At 50.9% G+C, this 22071-nt stretch overlaps 7 protein-coding genes across 7 annotated transcripts; 3 read left to right on the forward strand and 4 right to left on the reverse strand.

Moving 5' to 3' along the window:
• Positions 1-1556: 1556 nt before the first annotated feature.
• On the reverse strand, positions 1557-1924 carry QC764_105028 (uncharacterized protein; the record flags this gene model as incomplete). Its single annotated transcript, XM_062941744.1, has 2 exons — positions 1557-1742; positions 1835-1924. The coding sequence occupies 2 exons, from the start codon at positions 1922-1924 to the stop codon at positions 1557-1559; spliced, it is 276 nt and encodes a 91-aa protein (XP_062804633.1).
• Positions 1925-2593: 669 nt separating this feature from the next.
• Positions 2594-4137, forward strand: QC764_105030 (uncharacterized protein). Its single transcript, XM_062941745.1, has 2 exons — positions 2594-3343; positions 3400-4137. The coding sequence occupies exons 1-2, from the start codon at positions 2694-2696 to the stop codon at positions 4082-4084; spliced, it is 1335 nt and encodes a 444-aa protein (XP_062804634.1). The 5' UTR covers positions 2594-2693; the 3' UTR covers positions 4085-4137.
• Positions 4138-7291: 3154 nt separating this feature from the next.
• QC764_105075 (uncharacterized protein) lies at positions 7292-7817 on the reverse strand (the record flags this gene model as incomplete). Its single annotated transcript, XM_062941746.1, has 2 exons — positions 7292-7691; positions 7783-7817. 2 exons carry the CDS (start codon positions 7815-7817, stop codon positions 7292-7294), a joined length of 435 nt encoding a protein of 144 aa, XP_062804635.1.
• A 3776-nt stretch (positions 7818-11593) lies between these two features.
• QC764_105090 (uncharacterized protein) lies at positions 11594-12394 on the reverse strand (the record flags this gene model as incomplete). The annotated part of the gene is made up of 1 exon (XM_062941747.1): positions 11594-12394. One exon carries the CDS (start codon positions 12392-12394, stop codon positions 11594-11596), a length of 801 nt encoding a protein of 266 aa, XP_062804636.1.
• Positions 12395-13656: 1262 nt separating this feature from the next.
• URE2 (Transcriptional regulator ure2) lies at positions 13657-14858 on the forward strand. The gene is made up of 2 exons (XM_062941748.1): positions 13657-13889; positions 13956-14858. Exons 1-2 carry the CDS (start codon positions 13841-13843, stop codon positions 14678-14680), a joined length of 774 nt encoding a protein of 257 aa, XP_062804637.1. The 5' UTR covers positions 13657-13840; the 3' UTR covers positions 14681-14858.
• A 231-nt stretch (positions 14859-15089) lies between these two features.
• Positions 15090-19122, forward strand: LYS2 (large subunit of alpha-aminoadipate reductase). Its single transcript, XM_062941749.1, has 3 exons — positions 15090-15541; positions 15622-16574; positions 16629-19122. Exons 1-3 carry the CDS (start codon positions 15257-15259, stop codon positions 18922-18924), a joined length of 3534 nt encoding a protein of 1177 aa, XP_062804638.1. The 5' UTR covers positions 15090-15256; the 3' UTR covers positions 18925-19122.
• Positions 19123-19394: 272 nt separating this feature from the next.
• QC764_105120 (uncharacterized protein) lies at positions 19395-22001 on the reverse strand. The gene is made up of 4 exons (XM_062941750.1): positions 21900-22001; positions 20904-21838; positions 19782-20847; positions 19395-19718 (listed from the first exon to the last, which is right to left on the reverse strand). Exons 2-4 carry the CDS (start codon positions 20981-20983, stop codon positions 19620-19622), a joined length of 1245 nt encoding a protein of 414 aa, XP_062804639.1. The 5' UTR covers positions 20984-21838; positions 21900-22001; the 3' UTR covers positions 19395-19619.
• Positions 22002-22071: the final 70 nt, after the last annotated feature.

Genomic DNA, 22071 nt, shown 5'->3' on the forward strand with positions numbered 1-22071 from the left:
GAGACCGTCGTTCGGTGTGGAGGAGGGCGGTCTGGCAACGCATTCCTGTTTAGGCCCAGCGCCGGAAGGCTTTTCATCTACATCTGGGGGCAGCTCCTTCTATCTTTGACCGCAGCTGTTGGCATGTACGACTCTTGCAATCACGAAGCCCCGCCTGCAAGGCAGCCAGGGCGATCTGGGATAAGAAGTCTATCTTTAGCTCAGTTGCATCCTCATGCAGCTCTGCAGCCAAATCTTCGACTTCCAAGTCAAACTTTGACACATCTGGGTGTTGGGGAGTGCGAAGCCTTGTAATGCCCCCGGGGGTATATGGTAGAGGTCGAGTGCAAACTCTACTACAGAGTACTATAGTGGCATTACAGAAGGCTAGTGCTACAAATACAGAAGTTCACCTACTATTGCTCTGTCTTATAGTCCTGTAAGGCACTAGAGCCCACGCACACCCAAAAGTAAGCTACTGGTACCGTGTGGCAAGTTTCCGCTGCGCCGTGAGCACCAAAGTGCTCTACCGTTATAGGTCCCTTAGGCCTGTATATTAACTCAACCTTTTAACAGTATATAAATTAAATAATACTAAAAAATATAAGTTAAGGTAATAAGTAAATTGAGATATATTTTACATTAAATAAAGAAGAAATTAAGTTAACAAGTATAAATTTTAAGTGTTTGAAAAGAATCTCGGAAAGCTTTTATATAGTAATACTACCTAATAAATAGAGTAAGTATATATTAAGTAATCTCTATGTAGAATAAAAATCAAGAAATCTCTAAATATTCTTTATATAAAATTGTCACAGTTAACCTAACGGCAGGCCGCGTAGTGTGTGGGGCGCGGGACGTCCCTAGCTAATCACTAAGGAAGTCAGGGGACAGCCAATCAGGGCTGGCCAGAAGTGCTATGGCGCCAAGAACCACGAGCACTCTGCAGGATGCAAGATGCTCGGGGTGATCGAAGGCATAGCACGGCGAGCACTCTGCAGGATGCAATGTGCTAGGAGTAATCGGGCCATAGCAGGGTGAGCACTTCGGGGTCCCAAGGTCTATATATACGGAGGAACTGGTTGGCGTGGATAGACAGTTCCGCAGTATGCAATTCAAGCTTGTATTCACGGGATCTAGTGTTTACATTGAGACATCTTGTTGTGCACTGTTTAGCTGCACCGAACCAGGATTATTCAGAAGTGCCTTCGACCAGTATCCCTTCCAGAGGTTCTGGATAGGGGTTCGTCATAAAAATATATAAATTTTAAATCATTCCTACATAAAGTAAATATACTTTGAATAGCTCCTAAATAAAGCGAATATACCTAAATATACCCCAAGTAAAGTAAGTAAACTCAAACCAAATTTTGAGCTAAGCAAGTATGCCTTAAATAAACGATGTGGTAGGTAAGTAAACGGAAACTGAAGATGAGCCGGTCCTAAGCTCCGATTAATTTTATTTGTATAAAGCGGCGAGGAGTTACGTAGCTAATTAAGACTAGATTCTGGTATTGTCATAGGACTAACGGCAGACGATTGTAATGGGACAGTAAGTGCATTACCAAACAACACTCTTATAGGGGGGTGCCGATATCTTCTGACAGATCTCCCCCTGTTCTATTCGCCCCAGTTTGGCTGCTGTCATAGCACTCGTCTGCGTCTATCTCATCTTTTTCGAAAGTGCTTTCCTCCAACATTGATATCCAAAGTTCGTTGGTGTATTGATCGGTGCTGTTCTTCGGGTGGGTCATTTTGATCTCGTGTGAAAAGACTCTGTTCAGCATGGTGCCTTTCCGAGGAGCTTGGAATGGATGTGGGTTGACTTCAAGATCCACATCTGTGGAAAAAGTACCTCTATATACATGGTCAAGTATTTACCGTGAGCAATTGTCGAGGTCTCCAGTCCCACAACCCAGCTTTGGTCGTTCTCATGAAACAACATGGTTACCTACTATCCGGCCTGGTCAAGGTCGCTGCTTCGTCCATACAATCCGCGAGGACATCGTGAAGGCACCGCAGTAGTGACAGTGCGAGGTCCCAACAGACTGGACAGACGTAAGTTAGGCATCTTTAGCAGCAGGGGTGTTTGTGCAGCTAATGGCATGGTGAAGCCGGTGATGGCACGCAGATGCTGCTGCACCACAACGCCTTGGGGGCTTGTCGGTGGTGGCACGGCAGCGTTTACTGGCAGCAACATCTGCTTCGACTTTTCAGGGATATCCTTCGTCTGGCATAGAGGTTACCTGCTTTCACCTTGAAGCGGATCACAAGTCTTTCGCGGAGATGAATAGGGGATTATTACTCTGTTTGGGGTTAAGGTTTCCTTCGGTGATATCAGGGGTCGATTCTTTGACAATGTCACGGGAGCAAGAAACGCCGCCAAAAAAGGTATATATGGCTACTCTTCCGTCTATCAAAAAATGGAAACATTCCTATTGGTTCTTCTCGTTAAAGCTATCACTATATATGAGCTTGGCATAAAAATCGCAGGGAATATAGAGGGTGGGAATTTAGGCAAATATCACGATCACCGTTCATCACGTTCCATCACCCAGATTGGCGAGAGTTGAAACGAGGAAGACACGGTAATCTTTTCAATATGCAGTGTTGTTTGATTCAATGAGATGAACTCCTACTTTATTTTCACATCTCAAGTTCACTTCACATGTGCTTTTGTTCTCATCCAGATTGCCAAAGCCTTGTAAGTGACCATGTATCAACTCCGACCTCTTCTCCTATTCTCTCTTGGTGTCCTTGTGACAGCCGTACGGGGAGACAATTCAGAGGATTCCAAGAATGCGATTCCAGAAGTCAACTTTGACCTAGAGGGGGAACACGCTGGTGAACTCCCCTCACCATGGGAAGGCCCCTCTCACTGTGTCTCTGGGGACCATTGCCTCTACTTCAACCCAGAAGGCAACGATCACAACGGCCAGGTCCTCATCACAACGCCAAATTATGCCTACTTCACAGCAACGTTCCCCAAGATCACTTCCGAAACCCAAATCTCACCTGATTCCTTCCACCTGGCTCCCATCCCAGGAAAAGGGAATGGATTCGTGGCAGGCCGGCTGATCAAAAAGGGCGAGGTGATCATGCAACGGCAGCCCTCTTTCTTGGTGCATGCCGACGCGCATATCGACATGAAGCCCGAGGTGCAGGAGAAGATCTACCAGATTGCACTGTCAAAGCTGTCCAAGGACGCCCAGGAAAAGTTCTTGTCGCAGTTCGGCGATGGTGTCAGGGCCAAGATCGATAAGAACAGCTTCCGGATCGTGATTGATCCATCCGGTGATAAGGAGAGCGGGCACTTGGGTGTGTTTGTGGATGTTAGTGGGTTCAACCATGATTGCAGGCCAAAGTAAGTGTTGCTGGTTGACTTCAACCATGGATGGAGAATGCTAACAAAAGCTGAAGCGTTCATTACCGCATCACCAACACCACTCACACCACCGTTGCCGTTCGGGACATCCACCCTGGAGACGAGCTGACTATCAGCTACATTTACGGCATCGCTCGCAGGTCCACCCGCCAAAAGGAGCTGCAAGACTGGGGCTTCGAGTGCACTTGCTCTCAATGCACCCTCAACAGCCTTGAAACCGCCGCCTCCGACGCCAGAGTCAAGGAGATCAAACGTCTTGAGGAGGAAATTGAGGACAAGATGTCCAGAAGAGGGGAAGATATCAAGCCTGAGATGGGAGGAAAGTTGGTGGACATGTATCTTGAGGAAAAGCTCTTTGCCTATCTGGCACCGACATACGTGAGAGCTGCGCTGATTTACAGCATGTTTGGGAACGAGGCGAAAGCAAAGGAATATGCCGAGGAAGCTGTAGATGCATTGACAAGAGAGTATGGAACCCATGCAAAGGATATCCAGAGTATGCGGGAACTTGCAGCCGACGTCAAAGGGCATTGGAGTTGGGGGATCAAGGTTGTGAGTGAGGAGAAGGAACAAAAGACGTGGAAGTTGGGGCAAGGGAAGGGAAAGAAGAATGAGACGGGTGAAGCCGGCGCCAAGAAGGAGAGAAAGATCAGAGAGAAGATTGGGAAGAAGGCTGGAAAGACAGTTAAGGAGGCAAAGGCGAAGAAGGATGAACTGTAGAGGGTGGCGGACACAGACCTGAGACAGCCGAAAAGAATTTTGTTGAACAAATCGTAACGCTTCATGGTCGTTTGTTCTACAAAGGTTTTGACTTACATCGGGTTGCAGCGAGTGGTGTTTGGTGTCACTTGCAGTTGTTGAAAGTGGGCCGGTCCATTGCACTGCGCTTGCTCATTTGCATCATTTGGCGGTCAGCTTTCCCTCTCCAGCCCTTTTGAATTCCCCGTGAAACGTTTAATCTAATCTCTTATCAAACAAAACCCCCGTCACATGCTTTCGGCGATTCCCCAGCTTCCCCGCGCGTCATCTGGTCATCCCGCCATCCCATCTCAACTTTCATCGAGGGGGTTGACCCAGCTCACTGATCAGACTGACCGAAAGGTACCGCAGCGCAGGTAAGTATTGGTCCCCAATATGCTGAGAGAAACATTTTTCCAAAATCCTAGAAGTTGTAGGGATATCCTGGAACAGGATTCTACACATCACCCGACCGAACAGCCACAGGCCTTTCGCACACCACTCATCACACAACCTGACCTACCATATCTACCCATCATCACAAGATGAGTAGTCGCGTTTGTATCAGCTGCAGTTGCAGTCTGCCCAGGTCGTCCTACACCGCCAACCAGTATTCAAGGGGTGAGGGCGATTCGCGTTGTGCTGCTTGTGTCCACAGCCACCGAAACGATACACCGACCGCCATCCAAAGTGACAGTGGCCGTTACAACAGGGCTAACGAGGCGAAGTTCACCCAAAATTCCATGGCTAACCCCTTTGCGCAAGGCGCCTTCCGCTGGGTCGCCAAAGAAGCATATGTGGACGGTGAGCGCCAAGGTCAGGCTTGTGTTTGCAAGTGGTTCAAGGCCGGCGGAACTATTGACAGCGATTATTTCACTCTCGACATCAAGGCCGTGGACAAGGCGTCGGAGATCATCAATCACTTCAATCAGCTGAACATACTGAACAAGACTGTGAAGGTAAACGTACCGGAGGTTTGGGTCGGGGGGGGATAACAGCCGGGTGGGCCAGAAAAGCCTCGTTGAACCATTCATTCAGAATTACCAGGAGTTCAATAGCAACTCAGGTTGGACTGATGAGTCCAAACCATGGGCGTTGGCAATGCAGGCGTTGAGCCATTTCAGCTACCACATTTCAGGGGGAAACTTTGTTCTCTGTGATCTCCAAGGAGGCATCTACCAAAACGAAGTTGTCTTGACCGATCCCGTCATTCTATCCCCAACTCAACAGTACGGTGTCACAGATCTCGGCCCCAATGGCATCAGTTCCTTTTTCAGCCAGCACGTTTGCAATAAGTACTGTTGCCCTACTCGGACTGCCCCACGCAACCCGGTTCGGCACTTTAGCCCGGTCCTGGTACTTCGATGATGGCGCGTCGTGTCCCGACGGCTGGTTCAAAACCCACCAACACACGGTACTTTCTCTAGATTTGAAGAAGCACGCCGCCGTGCAGGACGAGCCAGGGCAACACCTTTGGCCCCTTATTGTGAGAACGAAAGCTACAGGAACTAGGAAATGAGAACGGGAATAGACCGGCCATGTAAAAAACAAGTAGCGCAATGAAGAAATTATCGGGTGGACTGTCAGGACATTATGACAAAATGGCAGCTCTTTTGGATTTCCCTCCGATATACCAAAAAACGAATCTTCGTGAGGAGTGAGCTCCCATCATCTCTATCTCTGGTATGTGCTGATGGAGGCCACAAACGGTACAAAACAGGTGCTGTGTATGAAAGTTACAACTGGCATCTCGACATCAAAGCCGTGAACAAAGCCCTCGAGATCGTCTGGCTCTTCAACGAGTTCAAGGTTATCAACTTTGGAGTCAAACTGAACACACCTGGCGTATGAACGGCCAATGAGGCTTCTAGTCCAGAGTGGCGAGGCCAGACAACCCTTCTCGGGCCATTCATTGAGAATCACCAAAAGTTCAACACCAATCTTGGGTGGGTAACCGATGATCGTAGGCCTTGGCCTCTCGCCATGCAAGCTCTGAGCCATTTTAGCTATCACATCACCGGCGGGCAGTACGTGCTTTGCAACCTTCAGGGCGGTGTTTATTCGCACGAGGTTATCCTGGCGGATCTTGTTATCCTCTCGCACAAGAAGGAGTTTGGCGTGACTGATTTGGGGTCTGATGGGATAAGCAACTTTTTCAGGAAGCACGTCTGCAACGGGTTTTGTCTGCGTGATTGGCCCCGGCCAGCGGAATCAATGTGGTACTTTGATCCAGTTCCTGGATCGACGAAGATGAGGCACAGGGCTACGGACAGGACGGCTTATTCTCTTCCTGCACCGTCGTATTGGCCTTGGCTTCATGGTCCAGTGTCTGTTTTACCGAGGAGAGAAACCGTGGGGGAACAGGTGGTGTCGTCATGAGGATCTTGACAGGTGTGAGTGGAAGTGTTGATCGAGAAGGAAGTCGGAATACGTTGGGATGGTGAAAGCCGGGCTGGATAACGAACTGGATCACGGTGTCACGACTCACGAGATAAATAGCCAAAGTCAGAATGGAAATTATGACAAGATGCCAGCTCTTTTTTATCCTCGATATCTATCCCAAAAATGCTCTTGACTCATCTGCTCGAAATCCTAAAGCAGCACTAACAAAGCCGCCAAACATGAAGCCATACCAAAACCCCAGATTACCTCGGCAAGTTTGCAAACAGGCGTCACCGGTAGTCGAGTCTATGATTATGATGACAGTTAGCTTCCAGGAGCAACCTCATTACCGCATAAAAACTTCCGGAAGCATTCCTTGTTGGGGAATCGGTTGGGGCATCGGTTGGGGCATCGGTCGAGGCATTCCCGGGTGCGGTAAGGGTTGCCCAGGAGGTGGCCCATGGCCCACAAGGAATCCTTGAGGCCCTGAATGCATTCGCATCTGACCACCAGGTGGTGGCCCCTTCCCATCCCCGAGCAGGATACTTCCACGAAAATGGTCGACTAACTTTTCACCCCCACCATACTCGCTCGACTCCCTGTCAAAGTCCATGTCTGGACCCCCAAAGTGGTGGCTGCGCGGGTCCTTGACAATGCACCAAGTCGCTCTCAGCCCCAGCAACCCCATCCACATCCAATTCCACCAAAACCAAACAAGAATCATCATGCCTACCGAAACCACTTGCTCCCCTGTGTGGCCGTGATACCGTACCTGTCCAAATGGTTCTGGGTATGACGAGTTTGTATTTAAACGTCCTCTACAGTAACAACGTGGTTGTACTGGTCAGGGGGTGGGCGGTCTCTACACACCTGAATTTGGTTTGTCGCGACGGATGCCATGCTAGAACCTGAGATGCCGCTCAATAGCCCCAACAGCGCAGATACAATCGAAGCAATCCAGTGCGACGATATGATGATCTTGTGACGGTTACTGCTGTCATTTTTATGAATGGGTGGGTTGTAAATCGAGAACCAAGTGGTGAAGAACTCGAAGATTCCTTGGATGCCAGTGGCAATGGTGAACGTCAAGGTGAAGGCGTTGTGGGCACCGTACAAGGTCTTCAGGTTGGCCTTCACATTCCCGGCATCGGCGAAGCCCTCAATCGCGCCGTTGATGAGTTTCATTAACAGCTCGTAGAATTCGATGCTTTCTGTCAAGGATCATTCTTAATCACAGGGTTCCTTCAGGGAACTGTTACGACAAAGAAAACAGTACCGTCGGTGAAGTATCCAGTTACACAGTTTTGGACTTCTCTGTGTGAAGCAGGGTCATCTGGACTCGGCAAGAACCAGCCCATGCATATTCCAGTTCCGTGCAATGAGTAGAAGTCGTATGGCGGTCCCTCACGTTGAGGAATGTCTACAGGCAAGTTCGGGGATCAAGGGAAAGCCTTGGTGTAGTCGAAATTTTGAGGTGAGAACAAGACTTGGACCAGTCGGTGATAGAAGTTGTGTTAAGCTGTAAGATGCTTAGCATACGCAGTGCAAATACGCGCAAGATTCTTCCCGGTAAGATTTCGTAGTCCTCCATGATATTCCATGTGCGCCCTGCGAAGGCCATTATGCCGGTAGTAGAAGCGCCGAGGGAAAGGAACAATGGTACCAGCCCCCTATTCCATTTCCTCTGTTTGAATGGGTAGCAGGGTCCATGGCGCATACTCATGATTAATTCACGAAGTTCATCGTAGGATTATTGCCTGAAAAAGAGCAGTCGAGGTAGGCTATGCTTCTTTGTAGGTTGTGCAGGGCGGGAAAAATGCCGTCTTGAAGTGAGAAGCCGGCAGTCAATGCACATGTATTAAGGCGTCAGATTTCCAAAGGTTCATAACGTTAAAAGGGGTAGGGAAGGACAAGAAGAAGAGAAACCCGTGCGATGTCTAGCATCATTCTTTCCCAGTGAAAAATGAGCTTGATAGGTGAAGGCTCTGCTTTAGAAATGGCAGTGGTCATATATAACAACGCAAGGCCTGACCCTTCAGCGCCCATATCGTATTTGTGTTCGTGATCAAAATGGGGGTGCTGAAAATTTAGTGGTGTCACTTGCTCAGTGCATGGCCAGTTGATGATATCGAATTTGCCAAGCCATTTGAGACCGAAGCTCCGGATTCAAATGCGGAAGACCGGCCCCACTTTAAGCCGGGGTTGATCCGGGCCGGGTGACACGTGCCGGAGGTAACCACCCGCGTGGAATGCGGATGTGGCCCGACTTGCAAATGATGGAAGAAAAATTCTGCTGAGAATATTGCCGAGGTTGGAATTAGCAGCAAATTTCTGGCGCATCACGTGGGTAAGTGCCGCTTGACAATTCCCGAAGGCAAGTGCGTGGCAGCCCTGCCCTGCCCGTGACGCCGGTTGATTCTCAATGGCAGGAGGAAGGGGCTTTATTTCAGGCGCATGGAAAGGTACCTTACTTGTCACCAAGATATTGCAAATGAATAACGCGCTCAAGCAGACCAACAATCACCATCTCTCTTCTTTTGCTCTTTTCGTTCTTAACGTCCATGATTGGCAAGCCACCCCGGCACAGTCAGTCGACGACATCACCCGCTATAAAACCCCTCTCCTGCTAACATCGCCGCCATTTCGGCCTTCTCATGCCTCCAACTCACCGAGTTCTCAGGCCTGTCTCGACCGACATTCATGTACCGATTGATCTCCCCATAAATATTGTACGTGACACAATGATCGCAATGATGGTTCCTCAGCAAGTCTGCATGAGATGTGCAGTGTGCACAGCAGTTTACCCCTAATACTTTCCGCAGCTTTCCAGATGCACCACTTTGAAGCGGCACCAATCTATTCACCTCCCAGTGCCAACAGTGACAGCACAACATATGAGTATCGATATGACGACCTGGTAGATGGTTGATACCCGAAATGGTCTCGATTGGTTGACGATGGTGGTTGTAAAGGATGGTTGTGGTAGTGGTAAAGTATCCACTGGATCATACATGTAAGCAAACTTTCTAAAAGACTCGTTGGGAAAGTTTTGACTGACCAACCCGCAGGACAAGATGTACCGACTGGTCTTTGGAAGGGATCGGTGTAGCGAGCCTCCTGCCATTGATACAACACCAGGTTGTTGGCCTGCAATGGGCAGATATGACTCCACCACATGGGGATGACATCGACTTTGAGATGGGGTGCGCCCCTGACACTTCCCTGGGGTTCCTCATGTTGAGGATGGTTTGAGTGAGAACTCATGGCCGCTGTTTTATTGAATGCTGAGTTTGGAGGCGTCTTGGCTACCAGTTTCGGCAGCAAGGTTGTCTCCCAATGCCTCATTCCCCTTCTTATCAAAAAAACCATGAAAGAGGGGGGGCGGCATCGGAGCCGCCAAGATAGTTGACGATCAGTCTCATGTAGAACTCGTCACTCTAGCCCCAGGCTGGGATCATTTTGAGCAACGTTGGAAGTCTGCAGAAAATATCTCACCACAATCGGCTCATGCAGTCGTTACAGACTCACTCGACGCTGAAGTTTGCGTCGGAGGACAATAGCGTCCCTGCCGTGGCAATACGGCCAGGAAAAGGTCGGATGGCATAAATCCCCGGTGAAAGCTTTTTGGTGTGAAACAGTTTTCACATGGGCTGACCAAAGCTGGTCCCTGATGTGGTATTACGCCGAGCAGCAAAGTGCTCATCCAACCCGAGCGGCGAAGAGGAAGATTCGGGACCGGCCCATATGGAATTTTCTGTGTCACTATGAGGACAAGTCCTTCCATACCTAGGTATAACAACAACCGGATCTGGACCTAGTCAGCGGTTCGCGCTATGAGCAACGAAGTTCGGAAGCGAGGGCATGTGAATATGCAACCAGCCTGGAAGAAGGCACCGTTGCCCTGGGTACTGGATGAGGCTCAGTCAGGTGAGACACAAGACCCCTCCTGTCACTAGCTCTGTGGGAAAAAATAAGGTTGTTTCTTGTAGCTCATGAGGCAAGCGAGATATACCAATGAAAGTACGTTTGTACTCTTGTATGTAACAACACATGGTTGACGAGAGGAAATTAGAGGTGACGATTCCCGCCACGGCTCTGGACCTCAGGGGCTTGGGAGCACCCGACTCCTGGGTACAAGCCACGGCATCGAGCACAAGACAAAACTTTCTGCTTTTCAAAATCAACGATCGATTTTTTTACGATATTCATCGCTATTTCGATGATCCGTCTGGTACCCTTCGAGACTCGCAAGACCCAATGGCATGTCGCGTTGCACCAGCTCGTCATCGGACGCACAAAGTTAGGCGACCTGTCTTTCCTTTGCACAATGTCTCAAGGACTTGCCACAAGACTTCCAGTTCGATAGGCGAGATTTTCCGAAAGAAGAAGGGTTCGTCCAAATACAAATCCCCTTGGCGAACACCAAGGCAATTTCTCCCAAGTAGTTCGATCGTCGGAGCTGTCGTAAAGCCGAATTCATCAATTTTAGCCCCGAGTCGTCCTGCTTCTTACCCTTGCCTTTCTCCTTCTCCCCCTTCTTCTCCTTCTCTTTCGTCGTCTTCTCCTCACCGCTTGCCTTATCATCAGCGAGATCAGCTTCGTTTACCAATTGTTCCCCTCACAAGCTCAGGTGGGCGTATCCATCATCAGAGTGAAAGCTTCCTTTTCTCAGCCTGATCACCTGATTATCGTGGTTATGGTCGCTCGACCTTTCTACCGGGTCACTTGTTCCTTCACTGACAACCTTTGATGTGGTGTCAAGTATCAAGAAATCGAGGCCACGAAATCGAGGCCAAGAAATCGGTGGCGTTGCTTGCAGGTTGAGGTCGTACATGCTTTCTGGCACTATGCCTTGCTTGTTTTCACGTGTCAGGACAGTTCTTACGGGAAAAGGGCGGTATGATAAGTTGTTGCCTAGATCGGATGATATCTTGTTTCCCATTATATAACCGATGTATTGTAAAATACCCTTCTATTTCCTTAATAGCCACCTGTCCTAGTCCCGAGATATTTCCCGTCGTGTACTGGGTATCGAAATAGCCCTCGTCATGCCCATCCTTGTCGTCGTCCGCGCCAAATCATACCGACATAGTATCATCATACTCACAATTACATAGCGCCCATCACGCCAGCAACACCAGCCGCAGCGGCCACCACAGCAACCATATACCCAGTCTCCCTGGCAGCGCCCGCAGTACTGACGCTCGTCGACGTCCCCGTCTCATCGGCAGGTTCCTCAGTTTCAGTCTCCTCAGCAGGTATCCCTGTCCCTGTCGTCGAAGCCTCCGTCTCAATGGGAACAGTGCGTGTCCGTGTGATAATCTCCGTGGGGGGCTCCGTGGCGGTGATCCCCACCGCAAGGCTGTGCGCCTTGACACAATCTTCTTCATTGTCAATGAACGCCAACCAAAGCAGACCCACCTCCTGGGGCCACTTCAGCGAACATGTCTGCGCAGCCTCGGACACAACAGGACGGAGCGAAGAATACCAGGAAAGAACCGATGTTCGGTAACTATCGTATTCTTCGCTGCCGATGACAGTTGCAGGGGGGTAATAAGTGGTGGCAGTCCTGGTCCTGTCTTCATCAAAGGCGCTAGAGCAAACCGATGATATATCTGCAGCGTCGTCGATTAGAGAGCCCAGGGGGGCTGTCGCGGTTTTGATACGTTCTAACTGCTGGCTCAATTCGTACTCGAGGACTTCCGGGGGCGGGGTGGGGGCGCTGCTGCTGAGGGAGATGAGGGTGCTGATGCAGGCGTCCACTGTGCGGGTTCTAAAAACGGACCCCGTGGAGGTTGGGATGCTGTCTTGGAGCTGACGGGCGCGGAGGATGGCGTTGATGGGATCCATGGCGGCGGTGACGGATGATGCTCCCGCCAGGACGGTGAGGATGGTGTTGCGATACATCATGGTGGGATTTGTTGTCCAACAATGAGATACTGATGATACGGAGTATTTTCGAACTGTCGGTCGGCAAGCTGAGGGATGTTTGTTGTCTTTAATAATGACGACGGGAACTTGTGTCAAGAGGCTGAGCCGTGCAGCAAGGATCTGCGATGCTACTTTACCCGGGAAAACGGAAACTCGTACTTTTTTGGCAGTTGCAGTGGCGACCAGAAATGGCGAACGCTCAAAAGATTGATTGGAGGGGAAGCCTCGCAATGTTTCCGAGATTGACGTTAGGTGAAAGAAAAGTCTGTTGGGTGGGAATCAATGGAAAGAAACAACGCGTTCAATGGGGCGGTGTTTCCTGGGCAGAGCCAAAGTGGCCTAGTTGCAAGACACGTACCCGGCCCAATATCGAGGTGAGATCCACGTGGTGCCTACAAACTCAACCTCAGTCTGTGCATTTGTTTGTTCATTGTACCCGACAGCTATGAAGCCTGTGGCCGTGCTCTATCAAGATTGACGTGTGGTGTTTAGGCTATTTGTGCAGAGGACAGTGTACGCCGCCAGATCTTTGCGGCGCAGGGCATGATGACGTCCTGAGGATTATAACAGGTTCTAGAATGGTTCTTACCTATGGTTAGAGCGTTGTCCTTTGGCCTCTCGGCGTGTGGTAGCAAGACGGACAACCTAAGCCCATATCCATGTTGCGCTTAAGCTTGGTGTATGGCATCAATTTGTGAAATCAATCCATAGAATAAGTGCACAATCACCTTCATAAGGTGCTTGAAGGCTCAACTCTCAACGCATAGACCAAGCAAGATATCTGGACCTCTATTGTTAGAGAGGCCTAGTAACACAAAAGCATGGGTGTTGTCGACGCTGCAAGGCCATCCGCATCCATGAATGCTGTTATTCAGTAAATTGTCCACCCAAAGTACCTAAGTGAGTAGGCACGATCTCACTCACTCCACAAGAAATACGTAAGATAGTATTTGCTCGGATCCTTCTATCTTCATCCATGGTTCCTAGAAGGGTCAATGATGCATCAAACCGCCCCTCGTATATCCGATCTGATCACAGATTGACATTGGTGACAGGAGGTGGACAGGAACGGCAGGTATGCATAACAGTTCACGCGAGGCGTGTTCGGGTTACAGCAGTGCTGCTTTCTATCCCCTTTTCACCAACAAGCTCATAAGCATGCAGCCAACGGCAATAGGCCTGGCGCTGTTTGGTCAGCGGTGGTTATCAGCTCCTGCAGCCCTGTGACATGCACCATGCAATGATCCAACGACATAGGTAGGAGCCAATAACATGAAATCGAGATGACAAATCAGGCCATGGGCTGGGATGTTCTCCTAGTATAAGATTATGGCAGTTAACGATACTTTCTGAGAACGTCCCTATTTTTGAAACAGAACCGTCACAAAGCACAAAGATCCTGCCCCCCCCTACCTACCGAACAAGATGACAGCTACTCTCAACCCTCCTAAACCCATCCGTGTATGGCTCACCCGTAAGTACCTCTCTAGCCACCGAACATTAGGATTGAGATGAGAAGCGCCGCTCAAATCCACATTAGCACCGGGCCCCAATGGCTGGAAAACCATTTTCCTCCTTGAGGAACTCTCCCTTAACTACGAGTTCAAATCGTTCCGCTTCGATGACGTGAAGAAACCCCCTTTCATAGACATCAACCCCAACGGCCGCATCCCGGCCATCGAAGACCCCAACACCGGTCTCACCCTTTGGGAGTCGGGAGCCATCAACCAGTACCTCATCGAGCAATACGACACGGAGAAGCGTCTCACATTTGACGATGTCATCAACCGCAACCTCTGCAACCAGTTCCTCCAGTTCCAGATGAGCGGCCAAGGACCCTATTACGGTCAGTGCGGCTGGTTCCAGCATTTACATGCTGAGAAGATCCAGTCGGCTATTGATAGGTATTCCAATGAGATCAAGCGTGTGCTGGGGGTGTTAGAGATTGTTTTGTCGAAGAAAGGGGAGTATGAGCAGTGGCTAGTCGGGGACAAGATGACGTATGCTGATATGGCGTTTGTGCCTTGGAATTTTCGGTTGAGCGAGGTGCTGATGCAGTTGTGGGATGAGGTCTTCGAGGGAACACCGCGTGTTCGGGCCTGGCATGAAAAGATGGTCGAGCTGCCGAGTTGGAAGAGGGCTATGGAACATCGTGCGAGACTCATGGATGAGCAAGGGCTGCAGTGGAATGGTGTGCCGAAGGGGATCGAGACATTTACTGAGTACGAGGAGAAGATTGAGAAGGGGGAGATGAAGTATGACTAGGCGTTCTGGTAGACCTTGGTAGATGTGGCATATGGACAGTCCTGCTGTTTGGTGAATATTTCCCTTTCTGGTATAACTAGTCACGAAGTTTCAGCTCTGATGAACGTTGCTTCTTTTCAGATAGTGCTGATAGTGTCGCCTGACTTCATCTCCCAATGACTTGAAAGTTTTCTGTCAACATATCAGAGTCGTCGTGCCCGTCGGCAAAGGTCCCTTGAACCTGCACCACCTACCCACCTACCGCCGCCACGGCATTGAGCGTTCAAGCCCCAGACAACGCGACCTTGAATGCGCGATGTGGGGTTTGCTTGAAGTTGGATCTGTGGGGGAGGGGCAGTGGGGTTGAAGTGGCTCCACTTTATTTTGTGTGTCAGTTGATTGGATCCGTTGTCGGAGCTGCCGTTGATGTCCCGCACCTCCAATTGAGTCACTTGTCTTGACTGCAGAAAAAAAACTTCGTCATACGTGAGCTGGAATTGTTGCTATATCTACCAGCATACCTTCTTCATTCCGTTTTAAAACAGCTTTGACTTTGGAAATTAGATAAAACCGCAAACCAAATCCCTAGCTTCGACAATGAGCCCATTACCAGACCCCACCATCGACCTTGACTGGTCAGGGTACGTTGGTTCGATCCAGGAGCACTTCCGCGCGCAAGCCGAAGCTCACCCCGACCGCACTTGCGTTGTCGAGACCAAGTCCTCCACCACCCCCGAGAGACGATTCACCTATCGCCAGATTTATGAGGCCTCAAACACACTAGCATGGCACCTCCACAATGCCGGCGTTACCAATGGGGACGTTGTCATGATTTGGGCCCATCGATCAGTAGACTTGGTCGTGGCCCTGATGGGTATTTTGGTGGGTGCCTGTCTTTGTGATCCTTGCCTTCGTTTCGACTACTGTGTTGTATGGCTTCCTAACTGTTGCTCTCCGCTCAGGCTTCCGGCGCGACAATGACTGTCCTTGATCCTGCCTACCCTCCAGCGAGACAGAAGATCTACCTCGAGGTTTCTCAGCCCCGCGCCCTGCTGAGAATTGGGCGTGCCACAGATGAGAACGGCCCCTTGGCCCCATTGGTACAACAGTACATTGATGATGAGCTCCAGCTCAAGGCCGAGGTCCCCGACCTCAGACTCCGTGATGACGGCTTCTTATACGGCGGTGAAGTGGACGGCAAGGACATCTTTGCCAGCGTCAGAGGATCCGTCTCTGCGCCACCAGACGTCCTGGTAGGACCTGACTCCAACCCCACACTCTCCTTCACTTCTGGCAGTGAAGGTAGACCCAAGGGTGTTTTGGGTAGGCATTTCAGCTTGGTCAAGTACTTTGGCTGGATGGCCGAGCGGTTTAACCTCTCCTCGGAGAGCAAATACACTCTGCTTTCCGGCATTGCTCACGATCCGGTCCAGCGCGACATCTTCACTCCCCTTTTCCTCGGCGCACAGCTCCTGGTGCCATCAAGAGAAGACATCCAGCACGAGAAGCTGGCCGAATGGATGCGCGAACACAAGCCTACCGTCACCCATCTTACCCCTGCCATGGGTCAGATTCTGGTAGGTGGAGCATCGGCTGAGTTCCCCAGCCTCGAGAACGTCTTCTTTGTCGGTGACGTTCTCACCACTAGGGACTGCCGCGCCCTCAGAAAGCTGGCCATCAATGCCAACATCATTAACATGTACGGCACAACTGAGACGCAAAGAGCTGTCAGTTACTACGAAATTCCCAGCCGTGCCAGGGAGCCTGACTATCTGGACAAGCTCAAGGATATTGTTCCGGCTGGTACCGGTATGCAAAATGTCCAGTTGCTAGTTGTCAACCGCGAAAACAGAGCGGAGCAATGCAAGGTGGGCGAGGTTGGCGAGATCTTTGTCCGTGCGGCGGGCCTTGCCGAGTAAGTCACACAGTTGGTTGTGTTTTGCGTCGCTTTACTGACTTTCATGCACAGGGGCTACCTCGGTGACCCGGCGCTCAACGAGCAGAAGTTCTTGATGAACTGGTTCGTTGACAACGAGAAGTGGGTTGAGGCTGATGCCAAGGCCAGCAAGAACGAACCATGGAGAAAGTATTACAAGGGGCCAAGGGACAGATTGTACCGCACCGGTGATCTGGGTCGTTACCTCGAATCTGGCGATGTCGAGTGCGTCGGGCGTGCTGACGACCAAGTCAAGATTCGCGGCTTCCGTATCGAACTGAACGATATCGACAGCAACTTGAGCCAAAACCCACTCATCCGCGACTGCAAAACTCTCGTTCGGAGAGATCGTAACGAGGAGCCCACGCTTGTCAGCTACATTGTTCCTGAGAGCAAGGAGTGGGCTCGCTGGCTCCATGACCGGGGATTGGCTGATGTTGAGGATGAGGGTGTGGAGATGGGTCCCGTCACAGTCTACTTGAAGAAGTACAGACGGATGCAAACGGAGGTTCGCGACCATTTGTCCACACGACTCCCGACATACGCTGTCCCAACCATCTACATTGTTCTCAGCAAGCTTCCGCTGAACCCCAATGGCAAGGTTGACAAGCCCAACCTTCCTTTCCCCGATATTGCTGAACTTGTTGAGGACGCTTCTGAGGATGATCTCCAGAACTGGGAGTCGCTCACTGAGACCGAAAGGACTGTGGCACAGTTCTGGGCCGACCTCATCCGTGGCTTGAACCCCAAGGCTATCAAGAGAGAAAACGGGTTCTTCGACCTCGGTGGTCACAGTTTGCTGGCTCAGCAGTTTCTGCTCAACGTGCGCAAGGGTCTCAACGCCGATGTGTCGATCAACACACTCTACGAACACCCTAGCCTTGCAGGATTCAGTGCTCAGATCGACAAGCTCCTTTCTAACGAGGCCGGCAGTGTAACAGCTGAAGCTGGAGAGGCCGCTTATTCCAAGTCTTTGGACGAGCTTCTGCAGCAGCTTCCTGCCAAGTACCAGTCGGCTGACCGTGCAGCGCTTGACTCTGCAGAGCAGTTGACGATCTTCCTGACTGGTGCCACCGGCTTCTTGGGCTCATACCTTGTCCAAGAAATCCTTAGCCGTACCGTCAAGACCGTCAAGCTCATTGCTCATGTTCGTGGCGCCAAGGAATCTTCGGCGGCTCTTGTCAGACTTCAGCGGTCTCTGCAGGGGTATGGCCTGTGGAAGGATGAGTGGACCGGGAGGCTGAGTGCGGTCGTGGGTGACCTGTCTCAACCCCAGCTTGGCATTGACGATGCCACCTGGAAGACCCTGGCGGACGAGGCTGATGTCGTCATTCACAACGGCGCCACTGTCCATTGGGTTAAGAGATACCAAGACATGATGGCGGCCAACGTTTTGTCGACCATTGATGCCATGAAACTTTGCAATGAGGGCAAGCCTAAGGTCTTCTCTTTTGTCAGCTCCACCAGTGTGCTTGACACAGACTACTACATCAAGCTGTCCGAGGACTCCACCAGGACTGGCCAGGGTGCCATCTTGGAAAGCGATGACATGAATGGCAGCAGCACTGGGCTAGGCACTGGCTATGGTCAATCCAAGTGGGTGTCTGAGCAGCTTGTTCGTGAAGCAGGCAGACGCGGTCTCGTCGGTTCGGTTGTCCGTCCTGGCTACATCCTCGGAGATTCAGAGACTGGTGTTTGCAACGTGGACGATTTCTTGATCCGCATGCTGAAGGGCTGCATCCAGCTGCAGTCGCGCCCACACATCATCAACACCGTCAACGCCGTCCCTGTCAACCACGTTGCGCGTGTGGTGGTCGCCTCTGCCCTGAACCCTCTTACCGGTGACGCGGATGGCAATGTCCATGTTGTCCATGTCACTGCGCATCCCCGTTACCGCATGAACGAGTATCTTGCTTCTCTTGAGTTTTACGGCTACAATGCGCCAGAAATCACCTACGAGGACTGGAAGCAAAAGCTCGAACAGTTCGTCAGCGCTGGTTCGCTTGAGAAGGATTCGGAGCAGCATGCTCTGATGCCCCTGTTCCATTTCTGCATGAATGACCTGCCCGCCAACACCCGTGCCCCCGAGATGGACGACAGGAACGCTGTTGCTATTCTTAAGGCTGATGCTGACAAGTGGACCGATGTTGATGACAGCACTGGCCATGGTGTCAACAGGGATGATGTTGGCAAGTACCTCAGCTATTTGTCTGCGATCAAGTTTATTGGGCTTCCTACTGAGAGGGGTAGGCCACTGCCCAAGCTCAAGCAGGAGACTCTGGAGTCTTTGGCTGTGGGCGCTGCTGGTGGTCGTGGAGCCGCTCACTAATTATCATCTACAAATTCCTGTTTTGTTTAACATTTCGATTTTGGGCATAGAGAAAAGGTCCATTACATGTAATCGGGCAAAGGTGTGGGTACATATGAGACGAGATTAAAATATGTAGAGATGAGGAATGATACAAGCGCTGTTTTCTTCATGAAATTCGGTTCACTTTGTGCTGTTTGATGGACTTGATATGCTTCGGCATATCAAGAAATCTTTCATCTTGATGATATCCCATCAATATCATTCCACACCCTCACCCCATCACTCTCACCCCATCACTCTCATCCCATCACTCTCATCTCATAACTCTCATCCATTTACTTATCACATCGCTCACGTCCGAACACTTGGCTTCGCGTTGCTCAGTTCATCCCTGAACTTAGCGCTCATCTTACGCGCGTTTCTGATCCCATTACCCTTGACTCACCATCAATATCTCATCACTTTCAGTCACAGCTATATCTCATCGCTCGGGTTGTTACTTTTGACACCATTGATCTCAGACTACAACCACGTGTACGGGCTGAAACGTCTTGCATTAACTATTACCAACCCAATATCTTAACATTCATGGAACAGAGTTCGTTCTGAATTTTCTTCGAAAATCCGTTTGTACAAACCTCATTCCTCGATATCCCAATTGAGATACCTCACCCATACACCACTTGATTCAGTTGGATGCTCACACACGACGATTAGAACTTGTCCCAGTTCTTGTCAAACACCTTCAGCGTAGCCTCAGCAACCTTATCACCGAGCTTCAAACCCTCCGTGCCAGCAAACTTGAAGTGAATCTATCACCAAAAGGTCAGTCAGCCCCATCCATCAAAAAACAATCCTGGTTCCGGGAAACTTACACCACCAAACTGTCTGCTGATACTGTTCTCCTCATTCGCAAACTGCACACTCGTGTACCGCCTTGTAATCACACCCCTATTATCTAGAGTAACATTGCTACTCCACGTGGCATCGATCCTGTCCCCCTTATTCCACGCCTTGATCACATGCGCCGCGGCGCTCCCAAAAGTAGAGTGGGTAGATACATAGTCCGGGTGGGAAGGAGTAGGTCTCAAGAGGGGAACCCAGTTGGTATCAGTCTCGTTCCTCCCCGACTTGAGCCAAACATCAGGGTAGTGGACGGCCGTGACCGGACGCCAGCCTTGGTAGGCGTACTTGACGTCCCAGGAGGCGAAGCCGGCGTTGGCGATGGCGTAGTTGAGCTGGGCGTAGAACTTGGCCGACTCGAGGGGTTTCTTGTCGAGCTTGGAGCCGACGATGGCGCCGGCGAAGCGGTTCCAGCCCGTGACGGAGGACTCGCGCCAGAAGTAGGCCGTGTCGGTATCGTAGGCAGAGCGGTTGGCGGAATTGACAGCGCCGACGGACTTGACGAACAAAAAGTCGGCTTCGTATTCGGCCGAGTCGGTCTTGGGAGGGGGAGGGGAGCGGAAGCGGGTGATGTCGCCCAGGGCGGCAAATGGGCGGGTGAAGCGGGCTTGGGGGGTGTCTGGGAGGGGAGCGCCGCCGGGGGTGGGCTGGTAGACTCCGGGCTGCTTCGGGCCGAAGGTGAAGTCGACAAAGTTGACGAGATTGTCGTCGGCGCGAGCCTTTGCTACCTTGGCGGCGGCAGCTTGGCCGATCTTGGCGGCTTGCTTGCCCTTGCTGGAGTTGGGGTCGAGACCGATGATGGGGATGACGGCGCGGAGAGCGGCGTCAACGGGGGCGTACTGGCGGGAGCCATGGTAGACCCAGAGGATGGCGTCGTGGGCGGCGTGGGAGATGGCGAGCTGTTGGAACTCGAGACTCTCACGCTTGGAGTTCACGGCTGCTTCGTAGACGGCACCCTGGACGACGGCTGTGTACCAACCAGAGGGAGGGGAAGAAAGACCACCGGTGGCATTAACTACCACGGCGGACTGGTCAACCCTAGAAGAGATGTCAGACTGTAATCAATTACCATCCCAGAGGGTGAGATATCGTACCAGTAGTAGACAATATCCGTCGGAAAAGCCGCATTGACAACACCCACGACCGCGGCAACGGTCCCGAGGGAGAACTTCATGTTGTATCAAGGCGTCAACTGACAGCTACAAGATACTGGTGGATTGATGAACACAGATGAAGGATGGTGGCCAGAATGCAGGAACCCGCGATGCGCTGCCTTACCTGGAACTCGACTGTTGATCCAGATGAGGGATGCTTATGGACCCGGATGATAACCTGCATTTATACAGGCCGTCTGCATCCAGGAATCATCGTGTTATTGTTGACATCTAAGTCACCATCGTGGCCGTGGCATGGTTGGGTGTTGCTGCGGAGTGACGAATGGCGTCAGCTGCAACTCTGATTACTCGAAAATCAATACTTTCGGGATCGAGGACGAACGTGCTTGCTGGGTGGTCGGTATTTGTCTTGTTTCCTGCCATATTGGGCGTCCTTGGCAGTGCAACTGTGCCTGCGCCTGCATCGTGTTTGGTGGTTGCCCATTCATACAGGCTGTTTGCCGTTGCGGTCGGCGAGCCGGAGTGCACCCCGCGGTATGGCGACATCTGCGGCGTTTATTTGTGCTGATTTATAAGGTAGATCATAATACAACAACACCGCGCAGGGGATATCATCGTGAATCTCAACAATCATGCTGGTCTGTCGCCATCCGCCCAGACATGTTGTTGATGGGAGACCCCCACGATATGTTGATCTCAGAGAACGCTTCTGAGGGTTGGCATCGCGTGCGCAAGTACGCTTTGCTTTTGTGAAATGAATGAGGATGCAACTCGGTGTGATTATTCACCATGTCGCCATGGCTCGGTCTAGATCGTGGGGGGGTGCTGTTGATCGATCAAATGAGATCTGGGGTCCTTGCTGATTGGCTGCTGATTCCGTCATCCACTCAGTATCGTGGACCGTGTTTCAAATACTACGAAGGCATTAATGTTTGTATCAACACTTGAGGTTGAAGGTACCTGTTGGGTTCTTACGTGAATATTGATGTCTACCCCATATTTCATGCAAACCAGGTGCTTGATTCCACGGTGCCGTGGGATAAGCTACCTTTTCCTGTGTCTGCATCGTAGCAGGAACGCATCTCCCAACAATTTATGGACTCGTCTCAGAGCGCTTACGCTGTCATGATTATAAGAATATTAAATT

The sequence above is a fragment of the Podospora pseudoanserina genome, chromosome 1 (assembly GCF_035222485.1).
Source record: "Podospora pseudoanserina strain CBS 124.78 chromosome 1, whole genome shotgun sequence".
Classification (NCBI taxonomy): domain Eukaryota; kingdom Fungi; phylum Ascomycota; class Sordariomycetes; order Sordariales; family Podosporaceae; genus Podospora; species Podospora pseudoanserina.

Bases quoted from the DNA above. Each gene is read 5' to 3' on its own strand.
- QC764_105030 (XM_062941745.1), top strand. From the start codon at position 2,694: ATGTATCAACTCCGACCTCTTCTCCTATTCTCTCTTGGTGTCCTTGTG. The intron at 3,344-3,399 runs GTAAGTGTTGCT...CAAAAGCTGAAG, and splicing joins AACCATGATTGCAGGCCAAA to CGTTCATTACCGCATCACCA.
- URE2 (XM_062941748.1), top strand. From the start codon at position 13,841: ATGACAGCTACTCTCAACCCTCCTAAACCCATCCGTGTATGGCTCACC. The intron at 13,890-13,955 runs GTAAGTACCTCT...AATCCACATTAG, and splicing joins CATCCGTGTATGGCTCACCC to CACCGGGCCCCAATGGCTGG.
- LYS2 (XM_062941749.1), top strand. From the start codon at position 15,257: ATGAGCCCATTACCAGACCCCACCATCGACCTTGACTGGTCAGGGTAC. The intron at 15,542-15,621 runs GTGGGTGCCTGT...CTCTCCGCTCAG, and splicing joins TGGCCCTGATGGGTATTTTG to GCTTCCGGCGCGACAATGAC. The intron at 16,575-16,628 runs GTAAGTCACACA...TTTCATGCACAG, and splicing joins CGTGCGGCGGGCCTTGCCGA to GGGCTACCTCGGTGACCCGG.
- QC764_105120 (XM_062941750.1), bottom strand. From the start codon at position 20,983: ATGAAGTTCTCCCTCGGGACCGTTGCCGCGGTCGTGGGTGTTGTCAAT. The intron at 20,848-20,903 runs GTACGATATCTC...CATCTCTTCTAG, and splicing joins ACGGATATTGTCTACTACTG to GGTTGACCAGTCCGCCGTGG. The intron at 19,719-19,781 runs GTAAGTTTCCCG...TTTTGGTGATAG, and splicing joins TCAGCAGACAGTTTGGTGGT to ATTCACTTCAAGTTTGCTGG.